At 39.1% G+C, this 17728-nt stretch overlaps 1 protein-coding gene across 3 annotated transcripts in view; it reads left to right on the top strand.

Moving 5' to 3' along the window:
• The window catches only part of MGAM (maltase-glucoamylase), a 136725-nt gene that overhangs the window by 63566 nt on the left and 55431 nt on the right, over positions 1 to 17728 (top strand). For all 3 annotated transcript variants that reach the window (XM_072762837.1, XM_025982204.2, XM_072762836.1), the window contains 5 exons: positions 12037 to 12157; positions 12294 to 12403; positions 13137 to 13288; positions 13860 to 14031; positions 15943 to 16042. In XM_072762837.1, coding sequence (XP_072618938.1) covers positions 12037 to 12157; positions 12294 to 12403; positions 13137 to 13288; positions 13860 to 14031; positions 15943 to 16042 — 655 coding nt within the window. The remainder of the gene's footprint in view (positions 1 to 12036; positions 12158 to 12293; positions 12404 to 13136; positions 13289 to 13859; positions 14032 to 15942; positions 16043 to 17728) is intronic.

Genomic DNA, 17728 nt, shown 5'->3' with positions numbered 1-17728 from the left:
TCCCACGTCGGACTCCCGGTGCATGGAGCCTGCTTCTCCCTCTGCCTATGTCTCTGCCTCTCTCTCTCTCTCTCTCTCTCTCTGTGTGACTATCATAAATAAAAAATATATATATATGAATTTCAGATAAATCATGAATACGTTTTTAGCATGAGTGTCCCAGGCAAGATTTGGAACTTCTATTAAAAATGGATTTGTCTTTTATCTGGCAACACTACTCAGTTACTAGTTCTCTCTGACTTTGTTACTGTCTCTGTTTCTCACCTTTTCTCTGTCTCTCTCTTTTCATGATTCCCAAAGTCTATCTAGGATCTACAATGAAAAGTCATATACAAGCAAAAAACATTTAGAATAAGGACTAAATTTTAGGAGACATGTTTTGGAAGGAAGAAGGTAATAAATACCAGATTAAAGATAGTGCAGTCATCTGGTCTTTATTTTATGGCAGTATTTCCTGATCATCAGCTGAAGTCCAGCTGATTATTATGGTTGTAAAGTTCATTACACACACAATATCAATCACCTTTCACACTAAGAATGAATGAAAACAAAATATAGGCTTCTGAGTGAAGTCCACTGATGTGAAATGGCAGATTTGTATCAGACACAGATAGGATACTGGCTGCATGTGTTACCTGGGCACATGGCACGCTCACATTGATCTCTCTAGCCATCCTATTATTAGTAGGCTGGAATAATCTGTAATGGTCTTGAGAGTTGCTGTTTTGGTTTTTCTGAAGGTCCTAACACCAAAAGACATTTTTTTCTTTTCTGTTTTTTTTTTTTTTTTCCTCTCTCACATTTCTGGAGGCTACACGTCCCAAATCAAGATGTTGGCAGGGTTGATTCCTTTTGAGGGCTCTCAGGAAGAAGCTGTTCATGCTTCTCTCCTAGCCTCTGGTAGTAACAGTCAATCCTTGGCATTCCTTGGCTTGTTGCTGCATCACTCCAATTTCTGTCTTCACGTGGGTTCCCCCTATGTGTGTGTCTGTTCAAATTTCCCATTTGAATAAGAATACTTGGCATATTGGATTAAGGACTTACCTTATTCCACTATGACCTCATTTTAACTAACTACATCTGCAGCAGTCCTACTCCCAAATAAGATCATGATCTGAGGGGTAAAGATTAGGACTTCAATATGGCTTTTCTGGGGACATAATTCAGCCCCAGTCATAGAGAGGGGAACTGTGGAAAGTGGGAATTGTTATAGTTTGAGACTTTGGTGTTGACTGACTGGGCATAGATGCTGAGTCAAGGAGAACCATTGCAGCCGAGAGAGAACAGATGAGATCAGCCGTAAGATGTGATGGACCAGGGTTGGGGGAAGTGTGAAGTTAAGGCAGAGAAGGGAATCAGAGCCAGATAAGTAGCTTGGTGTAGAGAAGATGCCTAAGATTGGAGCAGAGTGATGGGATAGAACTATTCAGGAAGTACAGGTACTATGTTGAAGGCAAGAGAGAGACCCAATCTTACCGATAGTTAAGGATCAGGAAATTCCTAGACAGGATGACACAGTGCCCTGACTAGCTGTTTATGGCACCAAAGGGTAGCAGCCTGAGCAGTAAGTCTGCTAAAGTAGAAAATTTTTCCAGTTAGACCAACTTAACTTACCAAGAATATCATAGTATTTAGTTCCCTTTATCTGGCATCTTAGCCTGACTGAAACGAACTTGACCTTCTCTTAGAATAGTGAAGAGAGTTGCCATCTGGGAGTAGGAAGAAACAAAACTGAACAGGAAAGGTGGATTTAAATTTTGGAAGACCTTGGAAGTCAGGTAGAGGAGGCTAGTTTTTGATGTGATACATAGCAGCTAGGGACAGCCATTTAAGGCTGAATAGAATCATGTAATTAGAAACAAAGAAAAGAGAACATCAAAACAGGAATAAAGGAAAAAGAAAATAACAGGAAGAAAGAAAAAGCAGAGCACTTTGGTATGGGGCCAGATGTCAAAGTTCAGCATTTGGGATGATAGGCTCAATTAAATGAAATATTTTTCTTCTCATAGATTCTTGTAGAGAAGATAAGTAAATAAATAACTGGCATATGAAACAAAAGTCATAAGATATAAAAGAAATATGATGGGGATCACAGATTAGAAGATAATATTATTGAGATGACAGTGTGGAGTTAAAGATAAGGAGGATTTTGACACAAATAGGAGGAATGGAAAGTGGATTCAAGATAGAAGAGGAATGTAAACAAAGTGATGGACGAGAAAATTGTGGGGAACACACATGACATATCAAATGGTCCCATATGGCCAAGATACAGAGTGGGTGCCAGAGAGAAGATATTGCCTGAGACTGTAAGGTAAATTAGAGCTTGATGAGAGAGGACCATTAATGTACTGGTTTGTCAATAGGAAAGGGAAGTTGTGGTCTAGATATGCCACATCTAAGCAGGATGTTTGGCACACTTGGTTTGCGGAAGGTTGATCCACACCCATTCACTTGCCCCTCTCACAGTGTGCTGGGAACCTTGTTGCTCGGGAGGCCAGCTAGAAGACTCTAATGCACCCTAAGTCTATTCACTCTCCTAAAGCATCCAAGCTTGATATTGACTATTGAACTTCAGATGTCATTATTGCCTTAGTAACGTTTCTTTGGTGTTTTAGCCCAAACCCTTTAAATAAATTCTCTGGTATCGAGATTATAGTTTAATAAATGAACTTTGCCTTTTTCTATATTTTCTATATTTTGACCAATCAATCTGTGACCTTGACATTCATTCACTTGCCTCCTCTTTAGCTCAGCCAGAGAGAAATGTTCTGGGAGTACTTTCAATGGCCTGTTTCTTCATAGAAGATATATCTTATGTATTTTGGTGCATGTTTTAAATATCCTGGGTACTATATGCTGCCCCAGAGTGTTGTTGAGAGGCTGAGTCTATGGATAATGATGTATTTATATAATGTACATGTTAAAGGGAAGTACATGGCTGTGTGGAGTAAGGGAGTGGAAAGAAATTATGAAATTGATACGAGGCTAGTGGAATGTTCCAGTGTGGAGGCCATTGCTGTGACATTTTATCAATCCTATCTCTTTGTCTCCTCCAGGGTTACTTATGAGGAACTAACAGTATAAATTTCCCTTCAGATAATTCTTTGTTGTAGATCTCATTGTTTCTAACTCCCAATAATGGGAGGGAATCCTATGAATCTGTCAAGCCCCATAGAATACTCTTGGGAGATATTTTGGGAGAGAAAGAACTCCAAGAGTCCTTTCCTCGAGTCTCGGTGGGGAAAAAAAGGATGACTCAGTCATCAAAATCTCTGCCTCTGATGTTTAGTTCTGGGCTTGCAGCTGGTTGCAGGGCATCTCACTTGGGTGTCCCTTGATCACCTCTCCTGAACTCGTCACCCTTCACCAAATCTTATTTCTCTCCTCAACCATCAGATTCTGTTCATACCTCTGTTATGCTTCTTGTCTTCGTAGCAGAGACAGCAGAACTCTTGCCTGGCTCGTCCCTTCAAGCACTTTGGTCAATATTTTATATATTTTAAACAGTTTCCTTAACAATGTCTCCCAGAATAAGCACTTTATTCCCCTTCTCACTTTGGTCATGCTGGCCCTTTACCACCTCATGATTACTCCCAGAGACTCCCCAGTGCCTCTCTGAATTTTTTCTCCTCTGTCTATTTCATTACACATGGGATTAAAATTACCCTCTTGAACATCCTACTTTCATTTCAACTCAAATTACTACTCAACTTGAATACTAATAGCCTTTATTACTGTTTATTGATTGGGTCGAGTTCAAATATCTCAATCTGTCATCTTTGACTGGATTTAAATTTTGTGCCTCTAAAGCTGCATATAGGCCATCTCCTGTGCAGATTTTAGAGACAACTCTCTATACTTATCTGAAATCTATCCATTCCGAAACAGCATATCACTTTCTACCTCATCTTGAGGCCTTTTAGCTAAATTCAGAACTTTTACCCACGATTCAAGAGTTGAAAGATCCCATTGATGGCTGGAAGCAGAAAGACAATCAATTCCAGATACTCAGCTCAGGAAAGAGCCCATAGACAGTAATTTAAAACTCACTGGTTGCCAGGATTAGAATATATTGTATAAACACGGAAGAGCAGGTTTACATGCTTAAAATAAACCTGCATATCCTGACTAACTTTTAGAATGGGTAAACTGAGAACTGTTTACAGTAAGTCCTTTCTATGGATAACACTAGTAGTAGTGATAATCTTTATGATGATATTTGAGAAGTTACCATGTTTTTTATTCAGAAATTTTGTCATATTTTATAGCAGACACACTGGGTAATTATCTACGTATTATATACTTGTTGGCTTGTGATATATTTTTGCAAATTCCACTTTTTTAAATCAAGAAGTGTTTAATGGATCAAGTCTTATGAATATCAGCAAGCAAATTGCATTTTGCAAAGATCATTATGAGTCTCCACCTTCAAAATTACTCTGTGTTTACACAACATTAGTTAAGAGCCATTATTTGGTGCTAGGAAGAGCAGTGGGCTGTCAAACCCTGTATACAGACAAGTTTATGCTTTATCCTTGAGTTAATAGTGTAGCCCTTGGACAGCAGCATGTTAGAGGGGCACCAGTACCTGATTCTAGTCCTGGCTTTGCACCTGAAGAACTCTGTGACTTGATCACTAAGACTTGTTTCCTTGCAGACTGTCAAATCTTTGTCAGTGAAATGAGGCAGCGTGCTCAGGTAAATCTGTCCATTAAACAAATGCATGCTGAGCATGAGCCAGGAATTATACTAAACTCTGTGCTTTCCACGATTTTAGAATATTCACCTCTAAAGTTCTGAACATTCACTTTAGTGTTATTGGGGGGACTAGAAAGTCTGGATTTTCAGAATTACAGAGTGGCATGTTTTTGAAAGTCTTTGCCACCAGACCTCACTTTGGGATGGAAGGAAGTGCCCAAGGTAACTTGTAAAACCTGACTCGAAATGCGTGTATTATATAATAGTCTGTAATTACGGGATTTCACCGATTTGAGGTTAATTTTACTTATTCATTCATTTGTCCAAAGATACTGGCTATAAAAATAGGTAATAGTTTGATGACTAGAAGGTGATTTGGAATTCCTTTATCATAAAGTGTTTTTTAACTTCTAAAATTTCTCCCATTGTTTGAAAAAGGTATACTTTTCCTTATTTTACTCATTGTCCTTGTACTGAGACTCTCTGGTTCTTTTGTTCACAACATCATGTTCCACTGGCTTTTTATTTTTTTATTTTTATTTTTTTAAAAGATTTTATTTAGTTATTCATGAGAGACACAGAAGGAGAGGCAGAGACACAGGCAGAGGGAGAAGCAGGCTTCCTTCAAGAAGCCTGATGTGGGACTTGATCCCAGGATCCTGGGATCGTGACCTGAGCCAAAGGCAGATACTCAACCACTGAGACACCCAGGCATCCCATCCACTGGCTTTTTAGAAAGTAAAGTCTTTGTTACCTATAACAACAGAAGGCAGAAAAAATGCGGAAGCTAGATATTTTAAAAATGTATTTATAGTTGGATATGGAATCTATTTTATTTGAATGAGTGCAAGTCAATGCTTTGGGGATCTCCTGAAGGCCAGTGATACTGCTTTTGTGGGAAGAGCTGGAAAACTGTGAGCCCAGCTCCTCCTTATCTACCCTAGATTCTCTCTATATTGGACTAAACACCAGCCTAGCTAAAATTGTTCTAAGTCCCCCTCTTTCTTAGAGCCCAGACTCTCCATTTATCTACTCCTGCAAAGTGAGCCAGAATTCGTGGCTTAAAACAACAGTCATTGTACTATATTTCATGATTTTATGGGTCAGAGATTTGGGCAGGGTTGGTGTGGATGGTTCTGCTCCATATGGTGTTGACGGGGATTACTTGATGCTATATAGCAGGTGGCTGATCTGGTCCAGGGGATCCAAGATATCTTCATTGACATGCTCAGCACCTTGGTGAAGATGGTGAAGAGGACTGACCTCCCCTGGGTCTCTCTCTTTTTCTGTGCTATGGCCTCGGATCTCTCTCGATGTCTCAGTGGTCTTCCATAGCAGGGCCATGGATTCCTTCCATGGGAGTGACACAATGAAGCTACTGGTCCTCTAAAGACAAAGCCCAGAACCCACACAGCAGCACGTTTGCTGCAATCTGTTGCTCACATCCGCCAGCCTCAAGTCAAGGGAACGAGCAAAGATCCCACCTCCTGATGGGAAGTATGTCAGGGAACTTGCAGCCATTTTAAACAGCAGCAGAGAAATGCTTATTTTGCTCAGAGTAGGCATCAGTAACTGTAAAGGCTGCAGAATGCCCCGGACAATACAGAACAGAGCAGGATGGGGCTTCATGGGGTTAGTAGAGCCAGCACTAGGGTTGGCAGGGCCAGGTGAGCAAAGCCCAGTGCAGCCAGAAGGAAGCCCGTGCCCATTTCCTCCAGTGGCAGGAGCTGGCTAATGCTGCTGACTTTCTCTACACCTGAGATCCTTCCTTGGTACCTGCTTGCATTTGCCCTTGCAACTTTGCCTGCTTTTTTTCGAAATGCTACAGTTGCTGAGGTCTTGATTGTTTTTTCTATCTTAGATCTGCTGCTTCCTGATGACCTAATAATGCACGAATTCCAAAGTATGCATAATCTTATCAGGAGATTATTTTCAACTCACATGTGGAAAGACATGTGGAATTACTTCTGAGGAAGTTTCTGATTAATAACTGATTTCTTCTTAAACATGTATCTTTAAGTGTATAGGGCAACAATTTCTCTTTTATGTTAAAATATTTGATTTGTACAAGTTTCTTATTTGTGTTATTCTGGATTCCAATTCCTTTTTTTGATAGAGAGAGTGTGCGTGCAAAAGAGCACGAGCAGAGGGAGCTAGATGGGCAGAGGGAGAAACAGACTCCCCACTGAACAGGGAGACAGACTAGGGGCTCCCTCCCACGACCCTGGGATCATGGCCTGAAGACAGATGCCTAACCAACTGAGCCACCCCAACACCCTTGGATTCTAATTCATATCTTTATTATATATGTCGCAAGTATTTTCTACTCTGATAAGGTTTAGTTTTATCTGTACAAGCCTATCAGCAGGAGATAAGAAGACACTGTGAGGGCATTTTGAAGGTTCTAAAGGAATATTCATTCATATCACATATTTTATTGAAATGTAGAGAACTAAAGTTCTAATAAATAAGTTTCCATCAGCATAGGGCATAAGATGGGTTTTAATAATGAATTTGTGTGGCTTCTAGCCTTCAACTTTTACTCTGAATGTGTTTTTCTCCCCCCCCCCCGAAATTTCTCACCTAATAACACAATCCCCCAACTGTTACTAACTGCTTGTTTAGTTGGCTCAGATAGTCTCCTGTCCACGGAAGCTGAGAATCTGTGAACGCCATACCTTGAGGCAACAAGGATGATCCGAAAAGAGCTATAGTGTGGGTAGCTTGAACCCAGACGGAAGCAGAAATTCTCAGCTCACTATTGTCTTGGCAATTGTGGCTGCTGCTCATGTCACCATTTTATCCAAAGACCAATTCTGGATGAACAGCTCTCTTCACAGGACATCACATACACTTTGTGGCTAACCTGAAAGCCACTTCTTTTTTCAGTCTCCTTTCCTCATGCTTCCTCTTCTATATGACCTCCAAATATTGCACAATTTCTTCTCTTTTTTTTTTTTTAATTTTTATTTATTTATGATAGTCACAGAGAAAGAGAGAGGCAGAGACACAGGCAGAGGGAGAAGCAGGCTCCATGCACCGGGAGCCCGACGTGGGATTCGATCCCGGGTCTCCAGGATCGCGCCCTGGGCCAAAGGCAGGCGCCAAACCGCTGCGCCACCCAGGGATCCCACAATTTCTTCTCTATCTGTATTCAATCTATGATGATTTTATTCAGGGTCCTGCCTACAGATGGCAACTCCTCTGTACTTATGTATCACAGTTAATGTCTTTGGCCTAAATCACTTCCCTGAATTCCACATTTATGTATGCAACTGCCAATTCACCTTTCTCATTCAGGTATCTAAAATGTATTTCAGGGGATCCCTGGGTAGCTCAGAGGTTTAACTCCTGCCTTCGCCCCAGGTGTGATCCTGGAGTCCCGGGATCGAGTCCTGCATCGGGCTCCCTGCATGGAGCCTGCTTCTCCCTCTGCCTGGGTCTCTGCTTCTCTCTCTGTATCTCTCATGAATAAATAAATAAATTTTTTAAAAATTAAAAAATTAAAAAAAAATAAAATAAAATGTATTTCAAAACAAACATGTCAAAATTGAACTCTTGATCTCCCATATGTGCTAAAACCTGCTCTTCCTCTAGCCTCCTCACTCCATTGTGGCAATTCTGACCCTTTTCCCCTTGCATTTGGGAAAAGGATACAACCTTCAGAAGAAAATAAAGTATCTAAAATAATAATGAGATTTTAAATTCATCTCTATAAATCTTGGATTTCTACATGGACAATATTATATCTGGAAATAATGATAATTTGGCTTTATTCTTTTTTAGTCTCATAAATTATCTTTCTTTTCTTGGCCCATTGTATTGTTAAGGCCTCCAATATATATTTTTTTAAGACCTCCAATATATTTTTAATTATAAGAAGTCAGAACAGGAGTCAGCTAGTATTCTTTTTATTTTAAAGGGTATGTTTCTGACATTTCTCCATTTAGTAACGTGCTTATTGTAGCTTTTGGTAGATACCATTATCCAAGTTACTTTTTATTTCAGTTTGCTAAGAATTTTATGGTGAATAGCTGATGATTTTAAATGACCATCAGGTGTACTTAATTTGATAAATTATTGTGGTAAATTACAAAAGTGGATTTTCTGATATCAGAAGATCCTTGTGTTTCTAGAAGAAATGCCACTTGTCATTATCAAATATATTGCTGAGTTCCATTAATGCTGTGTGCCCTTTTGCATTTCTGTTCATAGATAAAGCTGAACCCTAGTTTTCTTTTCCCTTTCATGTTTCCTTGTGGTATAAATTACTTCCCTCTTTGTTTTTTCTCTCTTTTAATTGTGGGGAAGCATCAGGGTTGGAGGAGACCTCAGGGAGGGCTTGGGCAGAGCAGAACTTGATTAGGTCTTACATAGTGTCTTCAGCCTCTAGTTTCTCACCACCTCTGAGTTCACTTGAGCTCTCTTTGTGTTGGTAAAAAAAAGCCTGTATATATCCATCATGTAAAATGTAAAATAAGTAAAAAATAAAGTACAACATCTTTACCTTGTTATGTACTTTGTCAATTATTGAGCTAGCTCCTTGAAAATAGTCCATCATATACTATCTTCTTCGGTTTTACCCTGTGATACTTTAAAAATTTTCTGTAAATACTTGAGTCTTATTTCTTAGGTGAATATCAATTTGCGATGTCACATCTTCCTGGCGCGTTGAACCTTTTGTCATCCTATAGTGACTCCGTCTCCCTAATAGTGCATTTTTACTTGAGACCTATTTGTCAGATATTGCTATAGCAACACTAGCCTTTAATTAGGGTCCTATTCACATACCTGTTTTTTCCCCTTTTATTCTTACACACTTTTGTGAGCTTAAATTTTAGGCGAGCCATTTTAGCTGAATTGATTTCTAAGCAATTATAGCTGAATTTATTATTGTAGTTATAAGCTATTTTTGTCTTTTGAATTAAGTTTCTAAAACGTGATAATTGACATGACAAATTTTTTTAAAAAATTGAAATTCAATTAGCCTCCATATAGTACATACTTAGTTTCAGGTGTAGTCTTCAAAATTTATCAGTTGTGTAGAACCCCCAGTGCTCATCACAATCGTGTGACCTCCTAATGCCCATTACCCAGTTACCCCATCTCTCCACCGACCCCAGTTTGTTTCCTAGAGTCAAGAGTCTCTCATGGTTTTTCTCCCTCTCTGGTGACTTCCCATTCAGTTGACAATTTTTTTCCTAAGGTCTTATTTTGTGTTTTCCATTTGTTCTGCTTAGTTATGTGTTGCTCCCACAGGTAGGGACCTTTCCCCTGCCCTGTCCCCAAACGTGTTTTCTTTCCTTATTTTCTTGCACTGAGGATTTTTTCTTCTGAGTTTTTAATACTGTCTTGAGTTTAATACTGTCTTTAATACTATATTATTTTAGCAATGCCTCTTAAATTTAAATTCTCACAAGAACTTAAAGGGACCTTTGTGTCTTGGGTCTAATTCTTTCTTTTGTGTGCCTTCAGTCCTATCCACGTCATCATTTTGTAGAGCTTCTCTCTATGACAGCTTTTCTAGGTTTCACATCCCTTTTACTCTCCTGTTTATGTGCACCACACTTCTCTTCCCACTTCTCATGACTCCTTAGTACTACTGCAGGGACTGGTCTTTTCAAGTTGGCCAACAGAGACGATTCACTTTTCTGGCTCCTTTGGCTATTCTTTGATCTTTGTCCTTTCCAGTTCAATGAAGAAATTAGTAAGCCCTGAAAAGCATGCAAAAACCATTCTGTTTAACACCCTTTACAGCACATTGCTCTTTGTCTGATGTACTGAGGTTTCATCTGAGTGGATTTTAAAAGGAAAAAACAATCTGCTGATTGAAATAGACTTCAGCCCGATTCCCACATCCATGTAGTCCACAGATGGGCACTGTTTTCCCATCCTTAAATTGGTATTCACATAAAAATAAGCATGTGATGAGATCCAATTGTCCATATATCTAAGCAATTTTTTTGTCTTATCATTTGTGAAGCATGGCCATGTCCTCCTGAAAACATGCTTAACAGAACCTAAATCCAGAGTATAGAAAAAAGGCAATGGATAGCAAGAGAACCAAGTTTTGGTGATTGCCTTCTCAATAGCTGACTGAGTAACCTTTGGCTGGTCACTTCACCTCTGTGAATTTCTGCCTGTCTCAGGTTCTACACCTGCAAAATATGTAGCAGATGTATTAGTGACTTGTTGCTTTGTGGCAGATTATCCCAAAATTGAATGGCTTAACACAACAAACATTATTTTCTCACATTTTTTATGGTCGCAAATCTAGCTTTACGATAGCTGGATGCTTTTGGCTCAAAATATTTTAGAAGACTGCCATCAAGGCATTGCTGTCACTATGCATGATCCTCTTCAGACTTACTCATGTGATTGTTGGCAGGATCAAGATCCTTCAGGATTGTTGGATGGGAGTCTCAGTTACTAGAAGGCCATTGGCCAGAGATGTCTCTTAGTCACTTACCATGCAAGTGACTTCCATGGTTCCATGGAAGCACATCTCATTTCCCCCAGAATGAGGGCTCCAGTAGAACAAAGGAAAGAGCAAGTCAGATAGGAGACATCATCTTTCTGTAATCTAAAATCTTAGAAGCAACATCCTATTATTTTTTCTTTATTCTGTTAGTTACAAATTATTAGGTCTAATCTACACTCATGAGAAAGATTTCTTTGTACTTTTTTGTAGTTAGCCTTGTGCTCCTTCCAAATAAATGAGTTGCCGTGAGAAAGGGATTGCATTCATTTTAGTCTCCACTTGAATTAATTAATTAATTACCATTAATTGTGGTATAAAGCAGACAGGTTTCTTAACTAAAAATTAGAATCTCTTTGGGTTTCAAGGAACAATTAGTTTCTGCTTTTGGGGAAGTTGAGAGACTATGTCTGTACATATGTATCTATTTATCACATATATGTAACATACAGATGTAATAGACATTTAAAAGTCAAAACTGATTTGATTTCAAAGTTTATGAATAAAACAAAGTCCTTAAAAAACAATGTAAGTGAAGCTTCATTTGTGATTTTGAGTTTCTAGTGATATAGTTATATTGTAGTTTAGGATATTTAAATAAAGTTACCAATTTTATTGTGATGGCAGATGTGGGACTGCATTGTGGTCCCTATGTTATTATATAATAATAATAACAGAGTAGGACATTGGCCAGAAAAATAAGTTTTGAGTACAAGCTGTGCATTGACTGGGATATAGCACAATTTCTCTAAATATCATTGTAAAATGAACTTAATGATACCATAACCTCAAATTACACTTATAAATTATAATGTTCCACAAAGAAATGGAATGATTTGACTCATCTCTTATTTCAGGCCACATGTGATCAGCGTGGGTGCTGCTGGAGACCTCAGGGGACCATAAATGTACCCTGGTGCTACTATTCTAGGAGTCATGGTTATCAAGGGGAGGGTGATGTTGTAAAAACGAATGCAGGTAAGCCAGCTCCTGAGGCAGGAGCTTCCCTTCTTTTGAGAAATAAAGCCTTTTCACAGCCCCTTTGACATACAGCTTAATTTTTACATGACTATTGCTTGTGAGTTTCCACAACCTTTTCCCCTCTACATACTAGGGTTCACAGCCCAGTTGAAGAGGTTGCCTTCTCCATCCCTATTTGGAAATGATGTCAACAATGTCCTTCTCACAGCAGAGTATCAGACGTCCAATCGCTTCCACTTTAAGGTTGTGGTTTATTTATTTAAAAAAATTTTTTTTTAAAGATTTTACGTATTTATTCATGAGAGACACACAGAGAGAGGCCGAGACACAGGCAGAGGGAGAAGCAGGCTCCCCATGGGGAGCCTGATGCAAGACTCAATCCCAGGACCCCATGATTATGACCTGAGCCAAAGGCAGATGCTTATCCACTGAGCCACCCAGGTGCCCCTCTGTAAAAATCTTTTTGAAAGGTTCTCATTCTCTACCTGATGGCTACAGTTGCAACAAGGTTGACAGTGTTGCTGACGGAGGCATTTTTCTCTACCAGCATTAGACTTCATACCTGTGTGTTGAAGATGTTTGTGGCCTTCTTTCAATGGGATAACTTCCTGAACATAGTTTATAGAGTCAAATGGTGAGGTTTGGCTTTCATTTAGTTGTCCATGATATCATGTGAAATGTAGTCAGGAGGGAAAATAAAAAGAATGATCACAGCTGTGACGATTCTAGAGCTAGTCTGTTTTGTAGACTTACAATGTATATTTCTACCTAAAGGCTAATTTCTACCCAAGTATTAAACATTTGCATTTGGTAGTATGATGGGTATGTCCACTTTGACGTCATGCCATTTGGCTCAGTATCCATATTCAGTACCATGAGCATAGTCATTGGGAAGCACTGCTGTTGGTACGGAGGTTTCTGTTTTAGAAATACTGAGCTTTCATTTTGGCTTTTTTTTCCTTCATGTCCCGAGCAGTTAACTGATCAGAGCAAGGACAGGTATGAAGTGCCCCATGAACATGTGCAACCCTTTAAAGGAGATGCTGCTTCACCCTTGACCTATGAAGTTGAGGTTTCCAAACAGCCATTTAGCATCAGAGTAATCAGAAGAAGCAATAATCGTGTTCTGTAAGTTTTGAGAACCTCTCTGGGGATCAGTGTAGGAAGGACATGGGGGAGGGAGGTCTGTGAGCCTGAGGAAGGGTGTATGCATTACAATAGGACTCCCAAAGGTCATCAGCCCATGGTTGCTGACCAGGCTCTCCAAATGTATACTTTTTTTGCCTTCTCCTCTTCCGACTTTTTCTTATGTTGTGGTGGTGGTATTAAGCATTTATTGTAGTCCAGGAACTGGACTTTTTCCTCCTTTTTTTTTTCTCATTTTTATTACTGCATGATCATTTTTTTTTCCTCTTTATTTTTCCCTTTCCTCCATCCATCTAACCATGTATCTACCAATAACTATTTACAGAACATCTATTATCATGTAAGAAGACTATTTGGGTCATGTAGTAGGATATTTAAGGGGAAAAGAAGTCCTGATCTCTTGATGTCAATGGAAGAACATCACAGGAGGGTGAATGGGACCAGTTAAACAGGGAATAATGAGTCATTAAAATGTAAAGGACATTTTTCTGAAAGGTTGTGTCCTCTCTACTCTACTTGCCTGCCTGTCCCTGTGTTTTGCATTGGAATCTAGGCTGGACTCAGGCATTGGACCCCTCCTGTTTGCTGATCAGTTCCTGCAATTTTCCACCCGACTGCCCAGTGCTAATGTGTATGGTCTGGGAGAACAGGTGCACCAACAGTACAGGCATGATATGAATTGGAAGACTTGGCCTATATTTGCCCGGGACACAACTCCCAATGGGGTAAGCTTTAAGGATGGGCCCCTCTGCACTGAAGGTCAGCCTCATTCTTGAAGGTCACTTCTGGCAGTACAGAATAATAGTTAAGAGTGAGATTCTAAGCTGAGGCTGTGTAGGTTTGAATGACACTGCCACTCACCAATTAAGTGGTTCTGGGTGAGTGACCTCTATGCGTTTCCAGTTTCTCATCTATAAAACAGGGGTAATATATTTTCCTCATAGGGCTGTGATGGAAATTAAAGGAATTTATCCATATAGTCTCTAGAAGAGCGTGTCTGCCACATAAAAAGTGCTCAATAAATGCCAAATACTCTTTATTTTATTTTCCTTTGGAATTAACTAGTTGTGGAGAAAACATTACTAATATTGACTCTGCACACTAGGTGGGTTATTATGTCCATATGTTTTGGTTTGACCTTTATAAATCACTAACTTATACCAGGCTTGTCAACAAAATAGGATAAAATATCAACTAAAATACTGTCTTGCTCATTCCTGTGTGAAGAATGTTTGGGGCAGCGAAATAATAAAATAAATAGAGTTTTGTTGCTATTGTATCATTTTTGTTTTAGTTTTTATATTGCTTTGACTGTGAAAATCCAAATCAGAGTTACTGTCTAGGCTCAGCAATATTACCTACAGATCTTGGTCAGCAACTTTCCTGATTAAGCAGATTCGCTTCTGGATAAAGAAGATAATTGGAATAATTTATTAAGTGATTATTTTAATATAGGATCTCTAATTTACCAAAAGAACCCCTAAAAATAAGTATAATTTGCTCCATTTAACAGGCAAGGAACAGGCTCAGAAATAGCCTAATATTTTAAAAAGTTTGAAGTAGCAGAAATAGGATCTAACTCTGTGTAATGTTAAGCCCATGCTCCTTACTCTATCATATGCCTACCAGAAAGACAGAATAGGTGCTGAGTCAGAAAAGCTCATCTGGGAATTATTTAATAAGGAGTCTGGGACCTTTGCTACTCAAATGGACATCACCAGGTGAGAAATGTGGGCTCTAAGCTCTTCCTTCCATTTACTGAATTAGAGTCCACATTTAACTAAAATTCATATGTAATTTCTATTCACACCAAAATTTGAGAAATGCTGGTCCAGAGCAGTGATTTCAAACATGGCTACTGATTAGAATCTCCTGGAGAAATTTAACAAAATATCAATGCCTGCTTACACCCCCAGGGATTCTGTTTTAATTGGACTGGGATGCAGCCCCAGGTTGAGACCTATTCTTCTAAAGTCTTGGAAGATTAGCTTAAGTTCTAAAGTCTAGGTTCTAAAGACTAGAAGACCAGATATCTTGAGTAGAGCTCCATCTAGTTGCACTTTAGAGAGATGTCTGATTCATATTAAGGCTTGACAGAGCTTTTGCAGATGGGGTTAGGTTAAGCCTTTTTGAGGGAATTAATTTTTTTGAACCACAGTTTCAAAGTTCTTGTTCTCTCACATTTTAATATATATCACAAGCTCACCTTTCTATGAGATAAATGGTCATAACTGGCTCAATTTAAAAAGAGGGTACTAATTCACTTGGTTGACATAAACCAAAAATAGACTTGATATTTTATAGATTTATTTGTGTCTTCTTTGACCATGAGTTCCCTGACAATTATTCGTATGATTAACACTGATTTCTTTTTTTTAAGATTTTATTTATTTATTCATGAGAGACACAGGGAGAGAAAGAGGCAGAGACATAGGCAGAGGGAGAAGCAGGCTTTCTGCAAGGAGTTCCATGTGGGACTTGATCCCGGATCCTGGGATCACATACTGAGCTGAAGGCAGACGCTCAACCACTGAGCCACCCAGGGTGTCCCAACACTGATTTCTTAAGTCATTTCCAGATGTTTGGGGTTTAGGTTATTAGATGGTAAATTTGTATTTTTAATTTTCTTTCTGCAGGATGGAACTAACTTGTATGGTGCACAGACATTCTTCCTGTGTCTTGAAGATGCTAGTGGATTGTCCTTTGGAGTGTTTCTAATGAACAGCAATGCCATGGGTAAAATACTAAAGGCATATTCATGGAAAAGATGCATAAGAACAATTTTCAGCACTGTGATAAAAGGAATGGAGCCTTTTAGGAATGGCCAAGCCATAGCTCAGGGGCTTGCATGTTCTCTGATTGTCCCATCTGTAGTTCATTACCTTTTGTTATATGGTGGCCATGAGTAGGGCTTTTTCTCCTAGCTAATGATTTTCTTGACTCTGGTCGCTTCTTTTAGAATATTTTCTATTGCAGAGTTAAAAGCAACTAAGCCTTTCCTATAATTTACTCAGAGGCAGTTTCTACTAATTTGTTCTTGTCCTTTAGACTTTCATCCAGTAGAGGGGTTGATAGAAATGCTCGTAAGAAAACAGCCAAATGCCTTGGGCCTAATGGGCCTAACTAGGTAGCTACAACAGAGCAATGAATATTTCATTCTGTTAATCCACAGGTAGCAAGGCAAAGTGGAGTCGCAAGAGTCATACACAGTAAGACCAATTTGTTTAAGACCAAACAATGTAACATTATAGGGATTCCAGAAAGTAGCTAGCTTCCCCATCTTTGAAGGTTTAGACAGGATCAGTGATGCTCCAGTTTTTTTTCTGCTTGCACCAGTAACAATGGATCTCAGTGGCAATGAATCAGTCACCACAGGGGTAGAGGAGATGTATTAGAATCTCCCAGGGTTGATAGGATATTGATCCCTACCTCTTTTCAACTGAGAATCAATGGACTGGATCAGAGCTACTCAAAGCATGGCCTATGGATGGTTCACAGACTGTTTCAGGTCTACAGTAAAATGAATATAGAAATGGAAAGTAAACATTGCTGTAGCATCCAAGTGTGTACACGAACCCTTTTCTAGTAATTTGTTTTCATGTTATTTTGTGGAAAATATCAGATTGCAAAAAATTAGAAATTTAAAACATAAATCTCTGATCCTTCATTTGTAGATTGTTTGAGACTCACTCTAGGTGATCTAAAATGCTTCTAAAATACGGAATAGTCTTAAGAATTGACTGAGATAGTACAAGGATTGTACAGTTTCAGGGTGTTGGAAGGATCCAGAAAACAAGTGAAGACAGGCTTAAAGAGCAAGTTCTCAGGATCCTAGATACTCTGTGTGAGTTGTTCTTATGATCGAAGACTACATTCAGTAGATCTTGAAGCCTTTTTTCCTAAATGCAAACCGAGGCTATGGGGAGACTTCTCTGAGAATTGTTATTGAGGCTTAGATAGATTTTGAACTTGTAATGTTCAAAGCCTGTCTTCACTTGTTTTCTGGTTCCTTCCAACACCCTGAAACTGTACAATCCTTGTACTATCTCAGTCAATTCTTAGACTATTCTGTATTTTAGAAGCATTTTAGATCACCTAGAGTGAGTCTCAAACAATCTACAAATGAAGGATCAGAGATTTATGTTTTAAATTTCTAATTTTTTGCAATCTGATATTTTCCACAAAATAACATGAAAACAATGTTGTCTCTGACTTTTTTTAGCTTGGCTTTTGCCTGATGTGAGATTCGCTGAGGCTAGTACCTCAGTGTGTCTAATTGGGCTGTGTTCTTGCAATGGTGATGGGGTATGGGGCAGGAGCAACGGGTTTTGTAGTTGTGAATGTCAGAGAAGAAAAACTTGAGGGGGGCACTTGGCGGGATGAGCACTGGGTGTTATGCTAAATGTTGGCAAATTGAACCCC

The sequence above is a fragment of the Vulpes vulpes genome, chromosome 7 (assembly GCF_048418805.1).
Source record: "Vulpes vulpes isolate BD-2025 chromosome 7, VulVul3, whole genome shotgun sequence".
NCBI lineage: Eukaryota > Metazoa > Chordata > Mammalia > Carnivora > Canidae > Vulpes > Vulpes vulpes.
The sequence above is the reverse complement of the archived record's forward strand: the minus strand, read 5'-3'. Positions and strand labels throughout refer to the sequence as shown.